Source organism: Lissotriton helveticus, chromosome 6 (assembly GCF_964261635.1).
Source record: "Lissotriton helveticus chromosome 6, aLisHel1.1, whole genome shotgun sequence".
In the NCBI taxonomy this organism is placed as follows: Eukaryota; Metazoa; Chordata; class Amphibia; order Caudata; family Salamandridae; genus Lissotriton; species Lissotriton helveticus.
This window is the reverse complement of record NC_136067.1, coordinates 153,953,356-153,980,564: the sequence shown is the minus strand read 5'-3', so window position 1 is coordinate 153,980,564 and position 27,209 is coordinate 153,953,356. Positions and strand designations below refer to the sequence as shown.

Here is a 27,209-nt window from a genome sequence, read left to right as displayed (position 1 = left end):
AGGCAGAAGAGAAGAAGGCTGAGAAAGCCTTGGCAGAAACAAAAATGTTACTGGAGCATGGGAGGAGCCTGAAAGAACCAGAGATCAAAGCAAGATAAGGCTCAGAATCCAGCAATGGTGGAGATTACCTGTAGTGTCTGAAGGTGGCAAGAAGGTCCGTATACCCAAAGGCCTGGTGTCCAACAATGTGGTGGGGATGATATTGACCATTGGCGTGCTGCATATGAGGTAGCCCTGAGGGTACACAAGATCCCAGAGGAGAGCTGGAGCAGGGGGCGGTCTAGTGGAAGCATATGTCCACAGTGAGGTGGGCTACATTACTCACACTAGCGGTAGATGACCAGACCAAGTACGCCCCCATGAAGGCCATGAAAACAAGTTACTTACCTGTAACTTTAGTTCTCCAGTATTGGAATCTTTCATAGATTCACATGCCTGAATCATTCCCCGTCGTCGAGATAGGAGTCTCCGGTATATAAAAAAGCAGTGCTTATTAGTATAGCAAACTGAAAGAGGCCGAGGCCCATTTCCCTTTTGCAACCCATAGCCTTTGTTATGTAAAAAAGGCCCAAACTTTTCCCTGAACCAATCAGAGCTCCTCACCCTCTAGAACACTCCTGAGAGAACCTTCTGCCCCTCAGATTTTTCGCGCACTTGTGCATATAACACACTTCTTGTGCTAAATCCAAGGTGAGCCTCTCAGGGGAGGAGGGTGGGTGCATGTGAATCTATGAAAGATTCCAATACTGGAGAACTAAAGTTACAGGTAAGTAACTTGTTTTCTTACTCCAGTATTGGAACTTTCATAGATTCACAAGCCTGAATCAGAATAGCGAGCAGTGAAAAAACAAAACACATTTTCCTCATACATTACAAAATCATGCAATACCATTAGAAAATAAAGCATAATCTCATATACATATATACATACTTATATAAAATGTGACTTTGTAAATAAAAGAAATTATGGATGGAGGGATGCAAGAAAGGCTCACCGTTACTGGATGATTTTCCGCAGTACCGCCTCTCCCACCGCCGCATCCGATTCTGCGGCTGCCTCCAGCAGTAGTGCCTGGTGAAGGTGTGCGTGGATGCCCAGGTCGCTGCTCTGCAGATATCCTGGATTGGCACTCCTCCAAACAATGCAGTGGATGTGGCCACTGCCCTCGTGGAATGGGCACGGACTTGTGCATTCAAAGGCTTTCCAGCAGCGTGATGACAGTAGACAATTGCACTGGAAATCCATCTGGCAATTCCCCTCTTTGACAGCGGGAAACCTTTCCTGGGTGCGCTGAAGGCGACGAATGACTGGGAAGACTTGCGAAACGCCTTAGTTTCTTTCAAGTAAAATTTCATACATCTCTGAACGTCCAGCGAGTGTAATACTCTTTCTGCCGCTGTTGATGGATGAGGAAAGAAACGCTTCAGCACCAATGGTTCGTTCAAATAAAAATCAGTTGGCACCTTCGGAATGAACTTCGGGTTTGTCCTGAGAATCATCTTATCCTCTTGAAATTGCAAGAAAGGCTCCTGAATCGTGAGCGCTTGTAGTTCCCCTATTCTTCTCGCTGAAGTCAATGCAATGAGAAGAGCCACTTTCCAGGACAAGAACTTCAGATCTGCCCTGTGTATCGGTTCAAATGGTGGCTTCATCAATTGAGAGAGTACAATATTCAGATTCCATAAAGGTGGTGGAGGCTTTACTGGTGGAAAGACTCTGAATATCCCTTTCATGAATTGTTTGATAATCCTTGAGGACCATAAAGATGGGCCTGACGATGATCTCCTGTAGCGGAATAACGCAGCCAAATGCACCTTGATGGAGGCGTGTTCTAATCCTGACTTTGCTAACAGCAGAATGTAAGGTACAATTTGATGAGGTGCAGCAGTAAGAGGGTGAACATCATGCCTCTTACACCACAGACAAAACCTCTTCCATTTCATTCTGTAGGTTTTGTTGGTAGTCTCCGCTCTGGCCTTGGACAGGATCTCCCTACATTCATGTGAGATGTTCAGATGGCTAAACTCACAGTGTTCAGGAGAAAGGCTGCTAATCGCAAGGAATTCGGGTCCGGATGGCGCACCTGCCCCTTGGACATTGTCAGAAGCGATGGAATCAGGCGCAACCGAATTGGACGGTCCTCCGACAGTAGCAGCAGTTCCGTGAACCAGTGTTGTCTGGGCCACCATGGCGCTACTAGGATCAGCCTGCACGGCTCTTTCTTGATCTTCACCAGTACGCGGGGAGAAGAGGAATTGGAGGAAAACCGTAGGCAAAGATGCCGGACCATGCCATGGAAAACGCATTCCCCCAAGATCCCCTCTGGGGAAGCCAGCTTGCGAAGTACTGGCATTTTCTGTTTTCCTTTGTAGCGAAGAGGTCCACCATCGGTGTTCCCCATCTCCGAAAGACGCTATCCAGGATCTCCTGGTCTAGCTCCCATTCGTGGCAGGACGATTTTAGCCTGCTGAGAGTATCTGCTTTGACGTTTTGATCCCCCGGGAGGTGTTCTGCTGTCAATGATATTCCCTGCTGAATAGCCCATTCCCATATCTCCTGGGCTTCCTGAGACAGGGAGAGAGATCTTGTTCCCCCTTGCTTGTTTACATAATGCATTGCCGTAGTGTTGTCTGTTCTTATCAACACCGGCGCACCTTTTATCCTTGGCAGCAAAGCCAGTAATGCCAAGCGGATTGCCCTGAGTTCCAGCAGATTTATATGTAATTGTTGCTCCTTTTCCTTCCAACGGCCGCTGACCTGAAGGTCCTGAAGGAAAGCTCCCCATCCTTCTAACGACGCATCCGTCGTTACCACTAGCGGAGCTGCTCTTGCTAGAAACGTCAGTCCTTGAGACACATTTGCCTTTTGCGTCCACCACTTTGCTGCCTGCAGCATGACTGGTGTCACCTTTATTGTATCGTCGAAGGATCCCTCCGCCTGACGCCATTGGAGATCGATCTGTTCTTGCCATGGTCTCATCCTTAGCCTGCAGCAAGGTACCTGTGGAATACATGAGGACATTGTGCCCAGCAAGGATTTGTACCTGCGGACTGAAAGAGACTTTCTTTTTTCTAAGTCTTGGAACAGGGAAACAATCCTCAGCTGTCTTTCCTTGGAAGGAAACGCTTTGTTGCATTCCGTGTCCAATATTGCCCCCAGAAATGTGATCACTCTTGCTGGGTGGAGGTTTGGCTTTCCCTCGTTTAGAGTCAATCCTAAATTGGTGAATAAGTCTATGCAAGCTTGCGTCGACGCTCTGGCCTGTGTCTTTGAAGGTGCCTTGACTAACCAGTCGTCGAGGTACGGAAATATGTGATGTCTTTGCTTCCTCAACACAGCCGCCACTGGAGCCAGGCATTTCGTGAACACTCTTGGCGCTGACTTCAAGCCGAATGGCAGCACCCTGAATTGGTAATATCTTCCGGCTACCCAGAACCGAAGGTACTGCCTGTGTGCAGGATGTATTGGCACGTGGAAATACGCGTCTTGTAGGTCCAATGTGGTCATATGATCTCCTGGGTTTAATAACGGAAGGATGTCCTGTAGGGATACCATCCTGAAAGATTGTTTCTTGAGATAGGTGTTTAAGTATCTGAGATCCAGAATGGGGCGCCACTGGAGCTTGTTTTTCTTGATAAGAAAAAAACGGGAGTAAAACCCCTTGTTTTCCTGGGATTTTGGTACCGGTAGTATTGCTCCCTTTCGGAGCATTGCCCGAATCTCCTGCCGGAGTTGATGCAGATGATTGGCTCTATGGTGCATCGGTGGCGTACAAGGGGGCGTCTGAAGAAATTCTAGGGTGTGACCGAATTGAACTATTTTGAGGACCCATTGGTCCGTTGTAATTGTCCGCCAATTGTGAAGATAGTGAGCAATCTTTCCACCAAGGGGAGCATCTGACAGAGCCGGAAGATGGAGGTCGTCATTGCCGACGGGTGTTGTCCTTTCCTCGGCCACCACGTCCTCTTGGAGTTGATTTTGTGTATCCTCCTGACTGACGCTGGTTATATTGTTGACGGTACGGCTGCGAAGAGGACTGATAAGAAGATGAATATCTCCCTTGTTGGTATCCTCCCCTATACGAGGATTGCCCTCTACCCCTGGAGCCACGAAAAGGGGTTTTCCTGTACTGCAGTGTTCCCAGAGCCTTTGTAGTATCAGTATCCTTCTTGATACTTTCCAGCGTATCATCTATATGTTTTCCAAATAATTCTTCTCCATTGAAGGGAAGATCTAGGATTTTGTTTTGCACCTCCGGCCTAAATTCTGTTGCTCGCAGCCAACCTTGCCTGCGCGGGACCGCAGCTCCTCCCAGGGATCTAAATGCTGTGGTCGCTATATCCATAGCGCAGTCTATGACTTCAGCCGAAGTCCTCTCTCCTTCCATAAGAATTTTCTTCGCCTCCTGCTTTTCTGGATCTGGCACCAGGTTAACGTATGGAGACAGGTCGCACCACATCTGCCTGTCATACCTCCCCAATATAGCAAGGGCATTAGCGGCTCTTACAAGTAGAGCAGACATTAATGAAAAAAGCTTCCATGCGTTATCCAACCTTATACCCTCTTTGTCTGGAGGTATTGCAATCGGAGCAGATGGGTTCCTGGATTTCTGCTGTGCCGCCTGCGTGCTTGTTTCCGTTCTGGGAAGGACATGGCTTTTGTAGTTCGGACTGGACTGTTCCCATTGGGCACAGGGTCAGCGCTGATTTGCATATCGCCATTGTCTAACCGAGGGTGGTGTGGAGTGGAAAACAATGGATTTGGGCCCAGATCTTTGGACTGGGGTGAATGTGTGACATTGATCCACATTCTGTCCATCATTGTTGTGTTTGCAGTTACCGCTCTAAGTGTACTGGGGATGCTCAGACGTGAGTCCCAGGCACTCCACACCACTGGAATCAAGCTAGCCGGGCTGAAGAGAGGTGTTACCTCGAAACCGGGCCGGTCCTCGGATGCTTGTTTCCGTTCTGGGAAGGACATGGCTTTTGTAGTTCGGACTGGACTGTTCCCATGGGGCACAGGGTCAGCGCTGATTTGCATATCGCCATTGTCTAACCCAGGGTGGTGTGGAGCGGAAAAACAATGGATTTGGGCCCAGATCTTTGGACTGGGGTGAATGTGTGACATTGATCCACATTCTGTCCATCATTGTTGTGTTTGCAGTTGCCTGCGTGATAACAGTATCCGGCTTAGGATGACCCAAAAGGCAAGATGGAGCATCGACCGGTACTTTATACTTTTTATCCAGTCTGGCCAGAACCGGTGTTACCGTCGCTGGCGTCTCCATGACCTTCAATCCTTCTTTCCAGATATGAGACACTATAGGTAGAGATCGTACAGATCTCCTATACGAGTCTTTAAAGTCATATAGAAAACATTCCGTTTTCTCCTCTGTCATGGTCAGTGCAAACCTCTTAGTGGCTCTCTCCATCAGATTATGAAATCCACCAATGTCCTCCGGTGGAGAGTCCACTGGCCTCTGCGGAGGAGTTGCAGGTGATGGGGCGATATAATCATGCCATTCTGCACTTGTGTCCGCAATCTCACCATCCTCCTGATCCTCATCCGAGGTATTGTGGTGTGTTGTCGGTGGTGGTGACCTAACAGTAGGTTCCGGCACAATCTCTCACCTACGAATCGGAGTTCCTGGAACCGATCGTGGACGTGGAGTAGCCTCTATGGCCTGTTGAGCGACTGGAGTCGCTGGGTATCTCTTCCTATAATCCTCCAACATTCCTTGGAGATCCTTCAACAAAGAGGATGGTACACTGGTCATCTCCTCTCGTTGCTGTTGTCGATATCGGTGTTGTTCCTGGGGTTGTTCTTGATAACCCCCATATTCCTCCTCAGAATCGTATTCTTGGCACTTGACCTGTAATTGCGAAGGGCTACTGGCAATACCATACTCCGAATCTTCCTCCTCCAGTAAGTGAGACGGTAGCAATGGGGAGACCTTGCTTGGAGATGTAACCTCAGGTGTTATAGGTTTTTTCCAAGGCACCAACCTTTTTTCTGGTGTTTTTTCCCTCGTCGACGAGCCCGTCGACGAGACTCCCATCGCCGTCCTCGACCAAGTCATTGTCGTAGACGCTACCGTCGACGTTGTAGTGACCGTCGACGCTGTCCTCGTTGACGTCGTCGTCCTCGTCGACACTGCCGTCGTCGACACAGTCCTCGTCGATGCTGCCGTCGTCGACGTTGACGTCGTCGACGCTGCTGTAGACACGGTCGTCGACGCCTTCGTCGACGGTGAACCCGTCGACGATAAAGTCGTCGACGGTGAAATCGTCGACGCTGTTTTCTCACCAGCCTTCTCCTTCTTCGTCGACGACGGAGGTGTTTTCGTCGTCGTCGATGGTCCCTTTTTAGTCGACGGTCCCGTCGACGGAGTTGATTTCTCCTCAGAAGGCGCAGAAGAAGATCGTTTGATGGTAATCTTGATCTTCTGAGGTGACTGTGGTGGATCTGAGGTGGATTTTGCTCCTTTCACCTCACCAGCAGATCCCATCTTCCCCTTAGATGAGACTGAAGGGGATTTTGAGGGACTGCGCCCTGAAGACCCTGGAGTGGTCTTTTTTGGGGCCTTCTCAGGTCTTTCCCCTGAGGAATATGTCTGAGGAGATCTACTTCTCTTCTGAGATCTCTTAGACGCCACAGATTCCTCCTCACTCTCACTTGAGAGGATTTCCTTCCTGGTTTTGACTTTCTGAAGCCAGATCAGTAGCCTTCCCTCACGATCTCTCAAGGTCTTATTTGAAAAGGTACGACATACCTTACAATCTGCTGCCTTATGGTCTGGGTAGAGACAGTAGATGCAGTCCTTGTGAGGGTCATCTGTATAAAGCTTCTTCTTGGAGCAGGTTGAACAAGCTCTAAATAATCCTTTTTTCTCTTTCTCAGACATGGTTGATGTAAAAACCTCAAATTCAAGTCAAAATACTGTAGAAGTAAAGAGTTTGAGCAGAGCTCAAAGGAGACTCCCTAGCACAATGTGCGGTAGAAAAATCTGAGGGGCAGAAGGTTCTCTCAGGAGTGTTCTAGAGGGTGAGGAGCTCTGATTGGTTCAGGGAAAAGTTTGGGCCTTTTTTACATAACAAATGCTATGGGTTGCAAAAGGGAAATGGGCCTAGGCCTCTTTTCAGTTTGCTATACTACTAAGCACTGCTTTTTTATATACCGGAGACTCAGGCATGTGAATCTATGAAAGTTCCAATACTGGAGTAACCTTGTTGCTACGTTTGGGGTTACCTCCAAAAAATAACGCCGTAGGTTCAGAGATAGCCACAAACTTCTTGGGTAGACTGATTAGGTTACTCTAGTAAAGCACTGAATGGCTGGGTGAAGGGCCACAAAGTTAATGAGTATGATGTGCTGTACAACTTGATTTTCAGGGAGAATATGCTCAATACTTGTTTTGCAGAGCTGCACCAGCACCCAGTGGACAGCAAGCTGACTGGTTCTAGGAAGCTTGCTGAAGAGGCGGACCTCTGGCAGCAGAGTGTCCCTAAAGGTACCTGAGAGTGGCTCAAGAAGGGTGGTTATGGTCCCCCCAGCAGAGTGAGGGGGAGGTCAAGGAAGAATCAGACAAGCCCAAGAGCAAGGTGGGGGGAAAGGGTTCCCATGTCCCTTCTGAGAAGAACAGAGGTTCTGCTGTGTGGTAGTCGAGGGCGCCCCATTTCCAGCCCCATTTCCACCCCGCTGCTTTGATTGTTCTCAGCTAGGACACAAGGAGGTAATCCATGTCCTAATCTCCCTTAGTTAGGAGGTGGACTCAGAGGGTAAACTGGTGATCCCTGAGGTGGGAGTTGTCACTTCTACAAGGTTAACCAAGGTGAATAGGGTGCCTGTCACTGATCTGAGGGATAACAGGGACAGCCAGACCGTGGTAGAGGCAAAGCTGGTTTCCCCAGAGCAGTACACCATCCAGGTGTGTAGAGTCAGGCCCAGGGGCAGGTCTTTTTCAACCCCATGGCCCTGGTATTCCTGGAGTGGGGAGAGGAGGTGTCCTAAAGAAGGGTCAGAGCAGGGGCGGCTCGCACAGTTAATGCGGTGGGGGGCGGGGCTGGGTGGGGGGGATAGTTGAGTGTGACATACGACAGGAAAGTGGGGAGCAAGGAAATAAATAAATAAAAACACTTACTTTGCATTCCCGTCATATGTCACACTCCACTACTCCCCACCCAGCCAGTACCCGTCCCGCCCCACCGCCCCACAGTGTTACCTGTGCGAGCTGCCACTGGGTCAGAGTTAGTCCCAGGATACCCATAGACTTCATCCTGGGGAAAGTTGCCCCCGGTGTCAAAGGAGCTGTTAATGGCGGCAACCCAGTGTGCTCTGAAAGCTTAGAATTCTTGGGGTACCACTCCTAAATAGAGGATACAGAGGCCCAGATGGAGGGGCAGGGGATGGAAGGACTCACTCCTGTACCCTGCTCAGCCTCAGGGTACAGGATCTGAGCTGAGTGACCAGTTTCAGTCCACCACCCATGGACTAGTAGAAAGGAGAGTGGAAGAAGAGTGCCTAACACCTGGGGCAGTCCCCACCCCCCACTCTGAGCAACCTCAGAGACCCCTGGATGACATGGATCCTAGCTCTTGACACTGGCAGCTGTCAGTCGCCTTTGTTAGTTACTGCCCTTATGATCAGTTTTCCTTGGGTTATGACCAGAAGTCTGATGCAAGGGCTGAAATGGGCCACATCACTTTGTTGGCCATGCTGGTAGTGTCTGCCTACTGGGATGCATCTGTGAGCAAGTTAAGGTTAGGTGCTGCACAGATAGGGTTCACAGGAGAGGAGAAGGGTTGCCCATGGGTACGTCCAGTGGCACAGGTGGGTATTGACAGAGTGATCCAACTGAGTTCAGGGAGGCATAGAACAGACACGTGCCCCAGCATAACAGGGCTTTCATCCATGCTCTATCGCCTAAGCAGGGAAGCCCATTAAGGTAGTGATTAGTCTTCGCTGGCTTTTGGGTGGAGGGGGGGTTGGACTTGGCCCTTTCTGCACGGTCATCCTATTATTTTTGCTGATCTTGTTTTTGCTGGCCTTAGCACGCTCTACCACTGCTAACCAGTGCTAAAGTACATGCGCTCACCCCCTAAAACATGATAACATTGGCTTATTCCTAATAGACATATTTAATTTGCTTGTAAGTCCCTAGAAAAATAGTTTTACATTTACCAATGGCCCGTAAATTAAATGCTACTATTGGGCCTGCAGCACTGATGCTGCCACCCACTTAAGTAGCCCTTTAAACATGTCTCAGGCCTGCCATTGCAGCCTGTGTGGGTGCAATTTTAAACTGTCATTTCGACCTGGCAAAATAAACATTTTTTGCTAGGCCTAAACCTTTTCTTTCTAATACAGGTAAGGTACCAAGGGAGTAGGCCCTGGACAGCGTAGGGGGTAAAGCACAGTGTATTTAAAAAAGTGGGGCACATACGTTTTAGTTGTACATGGGCTGGCAGTGAAAAACTCTTTAACTTGTTTTTCACTACTGCAAGGGCTACCATGCTCTAGACTAACATTGGAGTTACCTTATTACATTTAATAATCTGAAATGTCCACATGGGAAGGGGTAAAAAGTTCACGTTTGGTGTCTTTTGAATTGTAATGAAAATCCTCTCTAATGATAAAATCGAATTTTAAATTACAGTTTTGAAAATTACACTTCTAGAAAATTGCAAAAAGAACAATTGATGGATGAAATACTGAAAAATGTCAAACATTCACCCCAGTACAGAAATCTGGGCCTAATCTATTGTTTTTCTGCTCACCATGCCATTCCAGATTGGACCCAGTCATATGCAAAGCAGTCTTGACCCTGCTCCCCATGGGAACAGTCCATCCCGAACTTCTAGGCCAGGTCCTTTTAGACTGGAAACTAGCATCCTAGGACCAGTTTTGGGGTGTCATCTCTCATCAGGAAATGACCTTTACAATGCGGGCTGAGCCACACGTGCCGTTTCCCCACAAACTGAACAATGCTCGGCCTGAACCATGTATCTGCCTTAACCACGCATACGCACGGTTAAGGCAAACAGCGGTCTATCAGTCTGGCTGGGTGGGGAGAGGAACAGGAAGCATTGGGAAAGGAAGCTCCGGATGCGACCAGGTAAGTGAGGCGGGGATCGGGTTTGGGGTGTAATTTTTAAGGGTGGGGGGGGTCTGGGTTGTTTTTTGGCGGAGGAAGAGTTTTTAGGCCTCCGGGCTAGGGGAGGCAAAAGGGTAGTTTTATGGGTACGACGGGGGTCAGTTTTAGGGCTCAGGGTGGGGGGCTGTGGTCGGGTAGTTTTTGGCAGGGAGCAGGGTTTTAGGCCTCAGGGCGGGGAAGCAGTAGTTTTAAGGGCAGGAGAGGGTTAGTTTCAGGGTTTAGGGCAGGGGGCGCAGTGTCTTTTTAAAGACAGGACAGGTTATTTTAGGGCTCAGGGCAGTGGGAAGGTGCAGTTTCCTGGTGTGGGAGCAGTTTTAGGGCTCAGGGCAGTTAGTTAGGGTGGGGTCGTTTTTGGGCACGGTTCTAGGGCAAAGGGCGGGGTGGTAACGGTAGTTTTTGGGGCAGGGACCGAGTGTTAGGGCTTAGGATGAGGGGCGGGGGCTAGGTGGATTACAGGGATGGAATTCGGGTGTTAGGGTGCAGGGCAGGTGGGCTGTGAGATGCAATTTACCACGCATTTCCCTTTAGCAATCATGCATTTACAACAAAACCTGTTTTAAAGGCATGCGTGGTAAAGAGGTAGTCATAGTTCTGGCCGCATTGTTAAGCCATGTGTGATGGTAATCATACAACCCCCCTCATCAGCCAGGACAGCTTGAATCCAATGGTATCCCTTCCAACTATAGGCGACAAATGCAAAAAGAAGAATTGATGGACATAATACTGAACAATGTCAAATCTTCACCCCCAGTACAAAGATCTGGTCCCAAATCCATCATTTTTTTGCTCACCATGCCATTCTAGTTGGGACCCAGCCATATGCATATCAATCTTGACCCTGCTCCCTATGAGAACAGTCCAGCCCAAACTGCCAGGCCAGGTAAATCCTGGACCAGAAACAAGCACCTTAGGACTGGTTTGGGGCTATCACCCCTGATCAACCGGGACAGCTTGACTCCAGGTGCATGGCGAGCGCGGGACCCACTTCTGGGCATACCCTTCCTACTTAAGGCAACAAATGCAAAAAGAACAGTTGATGGATGGAATGCTGAACAATGTCGTTCACCTCCAGTACAGAGATCTGAGCCCAAATCCATCCTTTTTGCTTACCAAGCCATTCCAGTTTTGACCCAGCCATATGGAAATCAGTCTTGACCCTGTTCCTCATGTGAAGGGTCCAGCTTCAACTGCCAGGGCAGATAGTTCCTGGATGTGAAACAGGGATCCTAGGACCGGCTACAGGATACCACCCCACATCAACCAGGGTAGCTTGACTCCAGTGGCATGGCGAGCACTGGACCCATGTCTGGGCATACCCTTCCCACTTAGGGTGGAAAATGCAAAAAGAACAATTGACAATTGATGGACAGAATGCCCAACAATGTCAAATATTTACCCCCAGTACTGGCCTTGCATCTTTTGCACCCAGGACTCCAAAGTGACTCCAAGGATTACTTGGCTGGCCTCCTGACTAGAGCCTCAGGGACAGAAGGCTGTAACATCCTTGTACCCAGCACCTGGACTCTGCCTTCAGTGAGTCCTACCCTACCAAGTAGAGTTGAAAGTGCTCTGCCAGCCCATCTGTAGACCCCACATCAGAACTGCTGCCTGTCCAAAACTTTCCTGACGCAGGCCCTCGCATCCCCCATTGACGGCAGCCCTGACAACTACACAGGTTCTCACAACGCAGCCTGACAGCTCCTCGGAACCGATGCATCACCTTGACTGCGCTATGCATCCTCGAAACAAGACTTCGCATTGCAAGCTACTGTTGACGGGATTCTCGGCGATGATGCTGGACCTCACATTACAATTCCACATCTAAGAACCGATGCATCACTTCGGCTGTTTGATGCATCTTCAGCGCAGACCCTTACAACGCTATGCAAACCAGGATTTAAGGTGCTTTGTTCAGTGAGCCTAACTGTGCCCCTTTAGCCAGCCCTTTCTCCATTGCAGTTGGCCTAAACTTGAGACTTTGTCCCAGTCCGGTGCAACCAGATATCCACAGTTGGTGCTTTGTGATGTTTGGCACTATTTTCACTGATATCTTTAAAGTTGCATATCTCCAGATGTACTAATTGGATTTTTGTCCTTTTGGTATGGTTTTATTTACTAAAGAATAATAATTTTTTTTAGTCTACTGTGTGATCCTTTTGTGGTGTATTTACTGTGTTACTATTTGAAGTGCTGGCCAAATACTTTACGAATTGCCTCTAAGTTAAGCCTGACTGCTCTGAGCCAAGCTACCAGGGGATTGAGCACAGGTTAATTTAGGGCTTGCTTGTGATCTCATCCTGACAAGGATTGTGGTTTCTGCTTGAGTAGGGTATAAGCACCCTCAACCAGACACTCAATTTCTTACACTTACCTTCACTATAAAGAGTTAGTTGATATTCTACAGTCGATATTCTTGTGAGTTGATATTCAGGACACAATCATTTAGGAGTACACACCCACTACTCCTCTCCATATACATTAGTTATATATAGGACAATTCACTACGTGGAGCAGGGCCAATGACCGGGTGACCAGAGGCAAGAAATGTGGATGAAATGTTCATTGTCCTTGGTATGTTCATGAATGGATCACTGATAATGATCACTTGAATGGGTGAAGTGTTTGTTGCCACCTTCAGTGTCATTAGGGTTACCCATATGTGGCAACAAACATCCTTTTAAGTAAAAAGGAAAGCTTATGACAAAGCTTATGACAGAGGATTGATGCAGGCTGCAAAATGATAATGGCAGCTTATCCCTCCCTCCCTATTCTCCTGGTGCTGTCTGGGTGGGAGACATATAGGTAATAGCCACAGGAGCTGTCCTCGAGTGCTTCCTTTGTGTCATGGTGGAGAGTCAGCAGGTCCTGCAAAGTGTGCTTATAGAAGAAAACCTGCTCTGCCAAGTAATGTCTTCATCTTCTGATAACCAGGCAACCATTCTATCCTCAACTCCCAGGATGACCCAGAACTGATTGACAATAAGTTTATGCCTAGCTGGCACAAACTGTGACCATAAGCTGGAGCCTTATCCTGTTATTTGATGAGTTACAGCATTGTCAGACCTGTTTGGCCCTGCAGGGCAGCTTCCTGGTCACTGGGGTTGGCAGATGTCGGTCTCCCCTGGGCTAGGGCCAAGCCCAAAAGCCCTGATAAGATGCTGCTGTGGCCAGACTCCTGCTTTTCTTGGATGCAAGTTTTAGCATTCCCAAAGGACCACTAAATCACATAAGAAAGACCATAACACATCACAATCTGCTTCCCACTTCACACAAGAGACTAGAAGAGACCTGCACAATCATCTCCTGCACAAGTACTGCTAAGCATCCTACAGCGATCATCTGCCTACCAAGCATGCTTTCTTGCACCCTTGCAAACACTGGGCCTGAATCACAAAGGTAAACTTACTTTTTTGTGAGGGTTTACAATTTATTGGGTATTTACAAACTTTGCGTTTAATTTTGCTAAAAGTAATTTTACTACTGCGGTGGCTCTACACGTGAAAAGACAGGACAGACCTATCTTTTTGTGTACAGTCTTCGCCATGAGCGGTGAGTAATAAAATTAAACAAGTAGTTTGTGAATACCCAAAAAATAGTAAACTTGGAAAAAAGTGTAAGCTTAAATTTGCTTATCAGGCCCTTGGTGTGAGCACAGGTCAGCCAAAACTCGCTTGGCCTGGTCCCCTCATGAAACATTTGGGAATGTCGTGACCTTACATGTATTTGCAAACGTCAAGCACACAATTGGCCCAAGACAGAAGTTGCCTACTGGACCTAAAAGATTTATTTTTATCTGAGCACCCTCATGTGCCTCCAAAGGTCAGAGCCAATCTCTGCAACTGCAAGACTGGACATTTTGGACCGATAGCCATTGACTCTGTAGCAATCCACAATATTAAACTTTTTAGTTCCTGGGAATCCCTAATGTTGAACTATGAGGAAGATGGCATGCCAAACGGTTTGCTGGCCCCAGGGATCTGCATTCACCCCCACCAACTCCATATTCTTGCTGTTAAACGTCAACTAGTCGGGGGCGTGGCTTTACTGCCGAGCGGAATGGCTGCCTGAAAGCGCAGCTCCGCCGATCGAGCAAATTAATTCGCCATAAATCCGCTTTTACTGTACCTGGGGCTTGGGCCTCGTGCCCCTTGAACAAGCGGAGTACCCCCACCTCGATTCATCTCGGATTGGCGGAACTGCACCCCAGCTCTAGGTGAGAATTGCCTCCCTGACCTGACTACGCTGTGAGGCCTGCTGCAGCGTGGAGCGCCGGGAGCTTGCGCTGGGGCTGGCCAGCCGGAAGTGACTGCATGCCCGACAACGCGCCGGCAAACTGTGCCGCCTGATACATCGACTGGAAGCTCTGACCGCACTCGCTGGTTGGCGGCCGCCTAGTGACGGAGTCTGGCGGCGGCTGCAGCACACGCCTCTGCTCCGGGCGCTGAGACAGGGGCGCCCGAGGTGATCGTAGCGAAGACCCGCGGCGTGAATGGCTGCAGACGCGCGGCCGCAGCGGAGGACAAGGAAAAGACACGCGATCGCCGGTACGGAGTAAGTGGGATATCCGGTGAGCTTCCTGACCGCGACTGCGACTAGTGGGAGGAGAAAGGCTCTGAGACGCGTGGCGCTCGTAGACCCCCGTCAACGAATATTGCCATCGATCGCAAGTTGAGGGAGAATGGGCTCCGGACCGCCATTTTGTCCAGGAGTCCGCGAACTGACGCTTCGGCAGTTGGAGGTATCGACAGAAGCGAGACAATACTTCTGCTTGACTACAGTGGTGAACTGGATGGCTTTAGAGCGCGACACTGTTGAACTGTATGGGCATATTAACTGAGGCACCCTGAGGTCGGCCATCACAGTGCTGGAAGAGAATATGAAGTGCCACTGAATGTCACGCCTGCTGACTAGGGAGGCCGATCTCAAAGCCAGATCACGCTACCGGCGACTGATATTATAGCGTGCCACACAGAAGTCAAGCGCTGTGACCGCTGTCAATTAAATTGCCCGGGTTGGATGGTGCTAGTGGAAGTAAGGTGCACCCAAGCGACCGTTGGTGGGCGCGACGAGACCGGACGTCGCCATGGGCAAGCCAGACACGCGATAGCCCAGAACCACATTTGACAAGACGACCAAGAAGCCACCGAGCCAAGAAGCGCCGGATCAGGAATCGTCGGGGGAAGCCCAGCCTGTGCTGCCAGCAGACGACATCAAGGCCATGTTTCAAGATCTCAAATCGAGTCTGCAAGGCATAGATGGTAAGATGGACGCACTGGCTGCAAGGATGGACAGCATGACAAGGAGAATGGACAAGCAAGAAGGAGTGGTTGGGGTACTGGAAAAGCGTGTGACAGAAACGGAGGAATGCCAATCAGACATTGACAAGAAGCTGCGAGGAATGGACAAAGTGCTATCCCGGATTCAAATGAAGAATGAAGATTTGGAAGCGAGGTCCAGAAGAAAAAACGTACGCATCACGGGAGTGGCAGAATCGACGGACATTGTAAATATGGAACGCTACGTTGAGCAGATGATGAAAGATCTTTTTGGAGAGGGTCTATCCCCAATGTTCCTGGTGGAGAGGGCACACCGCACGTTGGGACCAGTGCCCAAGCCGGGAGCTCAACCAAGGACAATACTTGCCTGCATTCTGAACTATAGGGACAGAGACTCGATACTGCGACTGGCACGCAACATGGCGGATTTGCAATACAAAGGCAACCGGATAGCTATGTACCCTGATTTCACGCTTCAAGTACAATCAGCCAGGCGGGAATTTTTGCCCGCAAAGAAGGTGTTCCAGCAAACCGGCACGAAATACTCCTTAATCTACCCGGCAAAGCTGAGGGTGCAAGGCCCGGGTAAACCCACCTTCTTCACGGAGGCCAAAGCGGCATTGAAATTTGCCAAACAGCTTGCTAAAGACCAGAAGGGACAAACGGAGGCCGAAAAACGGGGGGACTCTGACCAGCTAAGTGATGTTGAATAATGTCCTATGTTATTTAGTATGGCGATGTTGGGACCCTTTAAAGAGGGAGGGAAAATGCAAACATACAACCGGAAGTGATAGGGCGCTAACTGCTTAAGTGGGGAGGTATCGTACTAATTACTGACTATTCCAGATCCCTGATACTGGATAATTGATACTCCGCTTGGCTTGAGGTTCGGGGGTCCCTGCAGCACACAGAGTCAGATTTGCGCTCAATCGCCCTGTCAAGAGTACAGGGTTAAAGGGCAAGTACCTGCGCACCCCAAGGGATGTCTCCCAAACCATGGTTAGACCATCTACTATTGTTGTTACTTGGTTCTGTTGGGATGGTACAGGGGGGGATGACTGCACAACCTAATTGGGGGGTTGGAGCGGGTGGGGAGGGTGGGATAGGGTTTGGTTCTGTTTGGTTTGCAATGTTAACCTATGAAAGCTCTGTGTTACATATGTCACCAAAGATTTTTCGCATGATAGTCACTGACACTGACGCGATAAACTGGGGGAGAGGATGGTCATGGTTGCTTTTACAGTTGACTGAGGAGTTGGGGCCTATGTGCCGTCGACGTAATGCATCGAGCGCTCTGCTGATCCGCTTGCACCTTCATTTTTTGATATTGTTATGGACGCTGGGGATAGCTTAAAGCCTGGGGAGCCTAATAACCCTGATGGGCATGCCGTGATGTTGTCGATAACATGCTTATCTTGGAATGTGAGAGGAATGAATGACAGGAGGAAAGCGAGATTGGTACATGCCTATTTATCAAGGAAACATGTAGACATTTGCATACTTCAAGAAACACATTTAAATACCACAGATGCCCCGCAACTCAAACACACTAGATGGGGGGAAGTGGTGCATGCCCCATACTCGAATTATGCCAGGGGGGTGGCGGATCTGATCCGCCGAGGCCTACACTGGGTGACACAACAGGTGCTGAAAGATGAGGAAGGAAGATACACATTGGGAGTATTGTGTGGCGTCCAGTTGTTGCTGGTGAATGTTTATGGCCCGAACGATGATAATCCTGATTTCTATGAGAAACTATGGGATAAAATGCGTCCATTTGGTGATGCAGCAATACTATGGGCGGATGATTTCAATGTAGTGCTGTCCGACGCGGTGGATCGACAGGGCGCTGCCCGAGAACACCACCCAAGGGCGGCTGAGGCACTGGGAGGCATTATCATGGAGGCATCCCTGGTTGACTCCTGGCGGCAGTTGCACCCCCATGCGCGGGCGGGTACTTGCATTACGGCACACAGGGCCGCATGGTCGAGACTGGACTACTGGCTGCTGTCCAGGGACCTACATGCTTCGGTCTTGGCAGCGGTACACTTGCTGAGATCACTGTCGGACCACGCACCGGTGGGAGTGACGTTGGCCACCCCCGCACAATACGCACAGCCGTTTAGCTGGAGATTTCCATCGCAGGCCTTACTAGAGCAGGTGTTTAAGGAAGGGCTGAGAGATAAACTAGAAGAATTCTTTGAGCTCAATGAAGGGACTGTGGATTCGCCTGGTACGCTTTGGGAGACCTGCAAGGTGGTCACTAGGGGACACTGTATGGCACTCAAAACGGGAGTAATGCGGTCCATCAGAAACACATTAGATACGCTAGAAAAAGAGTTGGCGGCTCTGGAAGTTGGGCTTACTAGGTCGCCTACTACTGGTGCCCGGGCGGCTTTCAGGGCGAAACTCACTCAGTATCAAGAAGAAGCTGAAAGGGAGGTGAAATTCTTGCATAAATACGCTCAGGCTCGGAGATATGGGGAAGGGGACCGCCCTGGAAGGACGCTGGCCGCAATGCTTCGAAAGCCCAGGGTGCGGAATATATTTTGGAACTTACCGCTGAGACTGGCGAGTCTGTCCAGACACCGAGCGATATCTTGCACACTATGGCAGCTTATTTTGAGAACCTGTACACCTCCAAAGTACAACCGAAGGACGAGGTGATAACGGACTACCTAGACACAATAACACTAGCGTGGTTCAACAACGGGGCACGCGAATACATGGACTTACTGATAACGCAGGATGACATACGGATAACCATAGCTGGCATGCCCTCGGGTAAGGCGCTGGGACCTGATGGTCTCACGGCATCATTCTATAAATAATACTCAGATATCCTTGCCCCCAGGTTGCATAAGATGTACATGGAAGCGATTGAAGCTGGGAGCCTTCCCCCGTCGCTCCGTGAAGCCATGATCATCACACTTCTAAAACCAGACAAAGATCCTACAAGTCCAGATTCGTATAGGCCGCTCTCCCTGATAAACCTAGACGCCAAGATTTATGCTAAACTCTTGGCGGAACCACTGAAACCAATGCTACCCCAGATAGCGCTGTCGGATCAGTCGGGATTTGTGACGGGAAGATCAACCTCGCACAATTTACGCACATTATTTGGATTGCTTCATTACCTAGACCCAAAGGTCCAGGCCGCAGCTGCCCTGTTGGATGCCACTAAGGCATTTGACTCTCTCGAATGGAAATTCCTACAAGCGCTGTTTACAAGAATGGGATTCAGTAAGCTATTTATTCAGAAAATTTGCATCCTTTACAACTGTCCCACGGCAAGAGTAAAGGTAAATGGGCAGGTCTCGAAGCCTATGCGTATCACTAGAGGGACCAGGCAAGGCTGCCCCTTATTGCCACTGCTATTCGCCATCGCCACAGAACCGGCGAGACGAAGGCAACACAACACCCAGCGAAGTATAGGGTTCACTTCCAGAGGGTTGTTAGTGTCCTTATACGCTGATGACATGACAATATTTATGCAAAACCCAGCGGAAAATTTCGACCCCCTCATGAGAGAACTAGTGCGATATAGTGGCTTGACGGGCATTAACATTAACTGGTCTAAGTCTACGATACTACCGCTGACGGACGGAACGGCACAATGTCATACCGAATTCCCCATAACCTGGGTAGCAGAAGAGGTAAAATACCTGGGAATCCACATAAGCCGCTCGATACAGGACCTGTGGCTCTTGAACTATGGCACTGCAGTAGAATGGCTCGAGACCAAGGTGAAGAAATGGGTCACCTTGCCGCTGTCCATGACAGGCCGTATAGCCATAACTAAAATGGTTGTACTACCAAAATTCTTATATTTATTTGCGAACATACCCCTGCCGCTTACACTATCCTTCTTTAAACGCATACGCTCCGCGCTTCTGGATCTAGTATGGGCGGGCAAGCAACCCAGAGTGCAGTGGAGGGTATTGACGCTTCCTTTTCGACAGGGTGGTCTGGCGGCTCCAGATTTTGAGCTCTATGCATACTGCGCCCAGGCCCAATACCTGCATTACTGGCAACACCCGATCCCATATCAACCACACGTGGCGATCGAGAAAGACTTGTCGGCACCCACCCCCTTGAAAACGACGTTCTACCAAAAATATAAACGTACACCGGATGATGTGAACACGGTGGAAACAGTGAGATGAGCCTGGCAAAACATAGCAAAACGGGCGGAAATTACTGAACTATACGCCCCATCCATGCCGCTAGGCGGTAATCCACTGCTGGGTCCTTTACAGGACGCGGCGATATCTGAAAGGGCACGCAAGAGCGGTCTTCTGGTCGCAAGTGACCTCTACCCAGACGACACATTTGTAGAGCTAGGTGACCTCTGCAAATCGGAGGTGCCTACGGCGTCTGAGATGCTACTCTATTACCAACTTCGAGCGGCATGTAAGGCCAGATACCCGATGTTCCCGGCAGTGCCGCCATCACTCTCGGCACTGGAAGACATACTAACAAACAAATCCCCGAACAAACTGATTACCCGGATCTATAAAATAACACAGGACACGGCGCCGTGGGTACGACCCAGTTCGAAAGCGCAATGGGAAGTGGAGGCGGGAATAGGCATAACGGACAAACAATGGACGTTCTGCTGCAATCAATTAGAAAACTTATCGCCTAATTACAGGCTGAGATTAATACACTTTAATTTCCTGCATAGAACATACCGCACGCCGGCGCAGCTCGTCAAAATAGGATTACTAGCTGAATCTCGGTGTTGGCGTTGTGGTGCTGTAGATGCAACTTTCTTTCACCTCACATGGAAATGCGCTCCTGTGTGGGTAGAGGTGTTTTCGAAACTGGGACAAATAATAGGAGAGCCGTTGCTTCCTGATCCACTGATGGCTTTACTGGGATTGGTGGCCGGCATACCCAGTGCCTCAAGGAAATTGGTCGCTATGTTGCTCCTACTGGCGAAGAGACAGATTGCACTACATTGGAAACAAGGGGTGGCTCCAAAGGTGGTGGGCTGGATTAACTCGGCGCTGTACTGTCGAGATCAACTGACTACATATTGGGAACTCCTACCACTGAGATCTAGACCTGCTGATATCTGGCAACCCCTGACGACCTGGCTGGCTGGAGAAGAGATGGATGAGTAAACATAGACGGTGAGGTGGTGAGAGCACATTGAGATAGTGGATAGCCGGAACATGAGAGTCAGAATGCTATGGTGCTAAGATTGGCGGATAGAGGAATGGATGACGCTGTGATTGAGTAAGAATGGGCCTCTGCCCTGTGAATGCGTGTAGACGGCTGAGTGGGATGCCTGATGTGGATTGCCTATTGTGACGCTCCCCCCTTCCCCCCCCCCCTTATTAGACGAGAACTACCGGACTCACACCAGTGATGGTGACACGATACTCTATGTATTGACAAGTTTAACGTAACAAAACACAGAACGCTATTGGTTTGGTTATGTGTTTGTTTATTTGTTTTTCTTTCTTCTCTCTTTTACACACATCAATGTTGCAAGATATGTACAAATGTCTACGAAACGAGACCACATGATGAGGTCAAATTGACAATACTGATGCTGCCTGCCTCCGGGTTGTTGGCTGAATAGCGGTGTACTGACTTGCAACTCTAAATAAAAGTCTTTAACCAAAAAAAAAAAAATGTCAACTAGTCAGATCTCATCCAATTACGGACAGCCATAATTCAACTTGGTAAGTGAACTGCCATTTTCCTTGAATATCCCCTCCACCCCACCCCAATGTATGGGAACGCAGTATCAACAGCCATCTGTATGGCCCCTTGCAGGCTTTCAATATTATTCTAGTGACTTTCATCAAAGGGTTGTGCTTGGTTAGTAAAGATAGTTTAGCAAACTGCTTTATTTAATAATGTGTGTGATTCTTTTATTGGTCTTTAGAATATACTATGTATTTGCTATTTAGTTCCCTCCAACATGGTAGCAGGTGTACATTTCCTAAGAAGACTGTCCTCTGGGCTCATATCACCAGTCAATTTGACAGCTTTGGATGGGTGTGGTACATTTAAGCAAACTTGTTGTAAAGAGTTCTAAGTGCTATCTTGGTGTGGTAGAGGGATGATGAGTTGAGGAAGTCCTTATGATGACTGCTCTGTTTTAGCACACCCCAGTAATTGATCATATTTAAAATCATATTAACAGTATGTTTTGACAGTATTTGAACCTTAATTGTGCGTTTATATAGCAGTAAGTTGTATTACATCATCCAACTGTAAGCTCTGGGCTTCTATGGTGGCATTGGAGTGTCAAGAGATGGACAACTCAAGCCATGTCCATGACAACATCTCAGGATGTCCACCTGGTATAAATGTACATACTATTAATCTAGAGAGGAACTGTTACACAGTGTTTAGGTTGAAAATATATCATGGATTTGTCACTCATGGGTTAGCTTTGCACACTCTCTGTAAATGCTCCTCTATAGATCTGCATAATGCATCCTTATGTGATAGGCTCTCATTAGCTCTCAGAGACTTCCATACTCAGTGGAGGCCATGGGGATATTTTGTCTGGTGGCCACAATTACCTCTAAGCATTTGAGTAAATCCAAAGAGTGCATGTTTGTTTGCAGTGCAAAGAACTGGATAGCGGTGGAAACTGATCTCCTACACTTGAGTGCAAGCTACATTACAACACCATCTGGCCGGAAACCTTGAGACTGATGGCTCGATTCACAAACATGTTGTCATGAGTAGGTGTGCCTTACTCTTGTAGTACTACTATTGTTGTACAGGTCACACCATTTCACTAAGCCAGTGGCTTAACAAAGGCCCTAGCAGCCCCTGCAGTACCCAGAGGAAGTGTGTAAAAAAAAATAACAAAACAAGATAATAATAGTGCTAATAATAACGATTATGACAATAATTGTAATATTGATAATATATCAGATTGTGCTAATTGTGAACTGTATTCCTTTTTTCCTGATTTTTCCAAATGTTAAGAACGATAGGACAAGAATTCCAAATTTTCCTTTTACTTCTGCTATTTATTATGTAAATATTATTTTAATCATGTATTGCTATGGCTTTTTAGCTGACGGTGATAAAAATATGTTATCAAACCCTGCATAATTTTCACGTTACACATAAAACCATACATCAAACCATTTTGCAGAGTGGTCGAAAGTGCAGTTAATACACTTCTGGTTACCGACTTACCCACCTTCCTGTTAAAGCGCAGGATCGGCAACGCTAAAGATAAATAATGCACATGTGGATGCAAAACTCACACTTGGGAAGCCCATGTCTGTCGCAGACGTCCGGCCCTGTGCATCATCTTGGTCATGCTCTCTGTTGGAGTGTTTAGCAAATTTTCTGACTGCAGCGGCCAGGAGCCCATCGGACCACTCCATCGTGTTTGGATCAATCTCGCCGTAGAGCTCCCCCAGTGTGACGCACTTTGGATTGATAATAAAAGTCTCTACTTTTCCCTTCTTGGATGCATTCTGAAGGATTTCACAAAGAACACAAAGAATTAGGGTCTCTTACCTTGGTTGGACAAATTCCACTTGTATATTTGGAGCAAATAAATGCTGAACAAGTCACAACATAAAGTACAAGCTTTTTTGGCCATCTCCTGGGTGGTGGTAAAACTCCTGTGCCGTAGGTGATGCCCAGAATTAGGTGTTTAAGCAGGGTGGCTCAGGGAAAACAAGTCTCATGCAAGGACTGAATGCCATCGATGACCTTGAGACACATCCTACTTGTGCTGCCTATTTCCCTATACTGCTTTGGCTGCACCCAGAATCATAAGCCCATCATCACTTCACCAGCTGTCGAAATTGTGAACCACCATAAGACTCTATTTTTAGGTCTGGCTACACAGCACAGCTACCCGCAAGACACATTTTTAAAATTATACATAGGGTGTGCTTGGCTTCACCAAGATGAGTAATTCTCTCACCAGATACTATTGGCTAATTTGGCGTAAATCTACCACCTTCCAGGAACTGCTTCTTTTGGAATCCATGGAGGACTATTTCACATTTGGAAAATACACTCTACTTGTCACTTTCATTTCTTTATCACCTAAATGTATTCTATACAGAAAGAATCCCATTTTGCTGACTTTCCCCGGCATTGGCAAATCCAATAAGAATTTTTTGCATGCTTGTAGACCGCATATGAGTAAAGACAGATCTTTTGGTTTGCAAATGCTTATTTTCTCCTGTCGCCATGACAGTAGAATGTCCTTACCCTCAGCCTAAGTGCTGCCACTGCCACAGGCACCTTTAAAAACGTTTCCAAACTTCACATCTTTCAGGTTAGAGTCACCTGTCTCTGCAGATCTCAAGCTTGACTCCTCATGTGCAGAGTGAACCCTCAGGCCTCTTCTGACTATCACGTATGATATTAGATGTTACTGCTGTGATCTCTAATAATGACTCATCCACCAGCTACTCAGCTAAATGATGGGTTTATCCTGCCACCAATACAACGTTTTGATCTAAAACGTGCAATCCCTTCAGCATCTTCCTGGATAGAAGCACATCACGGCCACTTTTTAAAACCAGATTTGGCTCCCAATGGACATTCAGATCCAATGGAATCATGACGTTATGTGAAGTTTCTTTTATCCTATCCCTTATCTTTCTGCAAAATTCAACTCACGATTTGGGGGAAAACTAGACCGCATGATTCACCTAAATGAGGATTCAAGTGTTGACTCGTTAAGTCAAGTCTTCTCAACTGTGACTCCCATGGGTGTATTCCATCACTGTATGTGTTTTGGAATGCCTCCCTTGGAGTGTGTTCACAGACACAATGTATTATTTGAGTAGTCTCACCACAATGTGACTTGTCTTCTCCATCTATGCATTTTCATTAACTTATAACTGATTATTTTAAGGCATATGTATTAGTGAGTCAATAATGTATGATCATATATATTTATGCCAAAGCTGTGGACATAAATGAGCTCCAATAGTGTTACTTAGAGCAACTGTACTAATAAAGGCACATCCACACTTTTATTTATACACTACAATATAATTGACAAATAACATGTAAGAATGACAGGCAAACAACTCTCGTAGGAGTTAAAGAGGCTCTTCAGTGATACTTTACCCTACTGCCCCAATCTAACCTCTTGCATACTGGTTTTAGTAAAATGCCTTTTTGTTTTTTAAAACAACTAAATATGAAAAATGACAGGGCATAAACCTCATATGCAGATGCACAGGGGAATACATTATGTGTTAGCATATCATACTCTGCACATCTGCATGCATACTTTTTATGCCATGGCAGTGAAAATAAATGCTGCACACGTTATTTAGAGAAACGTTACTAATTCACTCATTTTATCACTGCCGCGTAGAGTTCAGATTCTATATTATTCCCACAGTAGAACGAAATTGATATCATAAAAACTGTGTTAAATGCCTCACAGATTAAGTGTTACAGTCACTTTACACAGGGAAACAATTCTCCTGATATTCACGAGACCCATTTCAATGTGACTGTACCTTTCTATATAAATTTGCATCCTAGTTCTTATTAAATACCTTTGTTGAGAAAACACACACAGACGGCTTACCAGGTGCAAAATGGGAATCTCAATTATTGCAAATCTTTCCTCTCGTGTGGGAGACATCTCAGACCACCCGGGGTGAATCACCATCAAGCTAGTGGTGGTTAGAGATGGCTCCTCTGAGAGCAGTGGTGTTCATTGTGACTGAATTTTATCGTCATTGTAAGCCAGGTTACGTGTATTCAGCGGAATGTTGTTACCTGCACAATAGAGCTGCTCACGGATGTGTCCGTGGGAAGAGTTGGTAAAATCACCAAAGCTTTTTCTAAAATCTTTCTGACCGTCGTCTTCCCTCCACCGGAAGGCCCCACCAGCATCACACCATGACGAGCCTGAAACAATTTTGGCAACACATGGTGAAAGGTGGAAAATTAGAAAAGTCTTTCTAGTGTTAGCATATCTCACCTAAACCCTACTTATGCCTCTCAAAACATATGTTTAAAACAAAAACCACTCACCTTCTGACAGACTCTGGTTCGTTTATTAAGTCTTTATAGCGACCACTGTGCCTTCCTAGGCCGGGTCGCCCCCACGCTCCTCCCGCTTGCTGCCACAGATTCTGCCGCCACTTCCTGTTGGAGTCCTATCACCACTGCAGGCGACCCAGCCGCCGCTGAGCCGCCCGCACTCGTCTTCCCGCCGCTGCCTCCCTGCGGCCCCGCCCCCCGCCAGCCGATTGCCCCCCCCCGCTCCCGCCACCCAGCGGACCCTCCCTGCCGGCTCCCTTCTTATGACGCCTCCACGCACGCGCAGCGGTCACGCGCAGCGGGCGCGCCGATTGTGCGCCGAAGGCGCGCCAAAGGCAAGCCCGTCTGCGCCCGTCCGCGCCTGGACCGCGCCCGGCGCCAGGACCCCTGGACCTCGATGGACCTACGACGACGCCACCCTCATCGCACTCAAACCCGACCGAACAAGAGCCTGCCACCGAGCCACCCCGAGACACACCCACGGACCCTTCACCTGTCAAGACTGCAAGTTCACCTGCCTCCGGACCTGCACCACAACCACCAAGCCGAGCACCAGCAACAACCACCTCAAGTGCATCCTACTCAACACCCGCTCCATCCACAGACACGCCATCGAACTTTGGAACCTGCTCGACACAACAGCACCAGACGTCGCCTTCCTCACAGAAACCTGGATGAACACCTCCTCAGCGCCCGACATCGCCATCGCCATCCCAGACGGATACAAGAGCATCCGGAGAGACCGCGTCAACCAGACTGGGGGAGGCATCACCATCGTACACAAGAACACCATCCGCATCACGACCGACTCAAACGACACCCTCGCCACCGCCGAGTCTCTCCACTTCCAGATACACACCGACCTGGAGCAAGATCACCGCCGACCAGCTCACCACCTCCCTCAGCCAGAACCCGCCCGCCAGCACAACGGACCCCAACGAAGCAGCCCGCAACCTCACACAGTGGCTAACCGCCTGCGCCGACGACCTCGCTCCACTCAAGAACCCTCCCAGCAGACCAAGAAGCAAGAAAGCCACCTGGTTCACAGACGAACTCAAGGACTCCAAGAAGAACTGCCGCACCCTCGAGAAAGCCTGGCTCCTCGACCAGACCGCAGACAACATGACCGCCCTCAAACAAGCCACCCGCAAGCACCACCAGCTTATCCGCACCACCAAGAAGAAATCACTGAAGGAACGACTGGACAACAACGCCCACGACAGCAAGGAACTATTCAACATCGTCAAGGAGTTTTCCAACCCCAGCACGGGCAACAACGACATCACTCCTTCTCAAGACCTCTGCGACTCTCTCGCCTCTTTCTTCCACCGCAAGATCGCCGACATCCACAACAGCTTCGGCGCACCATCCACGCACCCCACCGTCGAACCAACGCCTCCCACCGCCACCCTTCGCACCTGGACCACGGTGACCACCGAAGACACAGCCCGCACGATGAACACCATCCACTCCGGATCTCCAACCGACCCCTGCCCCCACTACATCTTCAACAAGGCCGACTCCATCATCGCACCCCAACTCCGAGACGTCATCAACACCTCCTTCAATACCGCCACCTTCCCGGAGAGTTGGAAGCATGCCGAGCTCAACGCGCTACTGAAGAAACCAACAGCGGACCCCACCGACCTCAAGAACTTCCGCCCCATCTCGCTCCTCCCTTTTCCTGCCAAAGTCATCGAGAAGACCGTCAACAGACAGCTTGCAGCCTTCCTCGAGACGAACGGATCCCTCGACCCCT

At 48.6% G+C, this 27,209-nt stretch overlaps 1 protein-coding gene across 1 annotated transcript in view; it reads right to left on the bottom strand.

Annotated features, from left to right (window-relative positions):
* The window catches only part of DNAH14 (dynein axonemal heavy chain 14), a 1,144,348-nt gene that overhangs the window by 636,862 nt on the left and 480,277 nt on the right, over window positions 1-27,209 (bottom strand). Inside the window, exons 38-39 of the mRNA XM_078647362.1 lie at window positions 25,184-25,315; window positions 22,681-22,896 (exon numbers count right to left, since the gene is read on the bottom strand). Coding sequence (XP_078503488.1) covers window positions 22,681-22,896; window positions 25,184-25,315 — 348 coding nt within the window. The remainder of the gene's footprint in view (window positions 1-22,680; window positions 22,897-25,183; window positions 25,316-27,209) is intronic.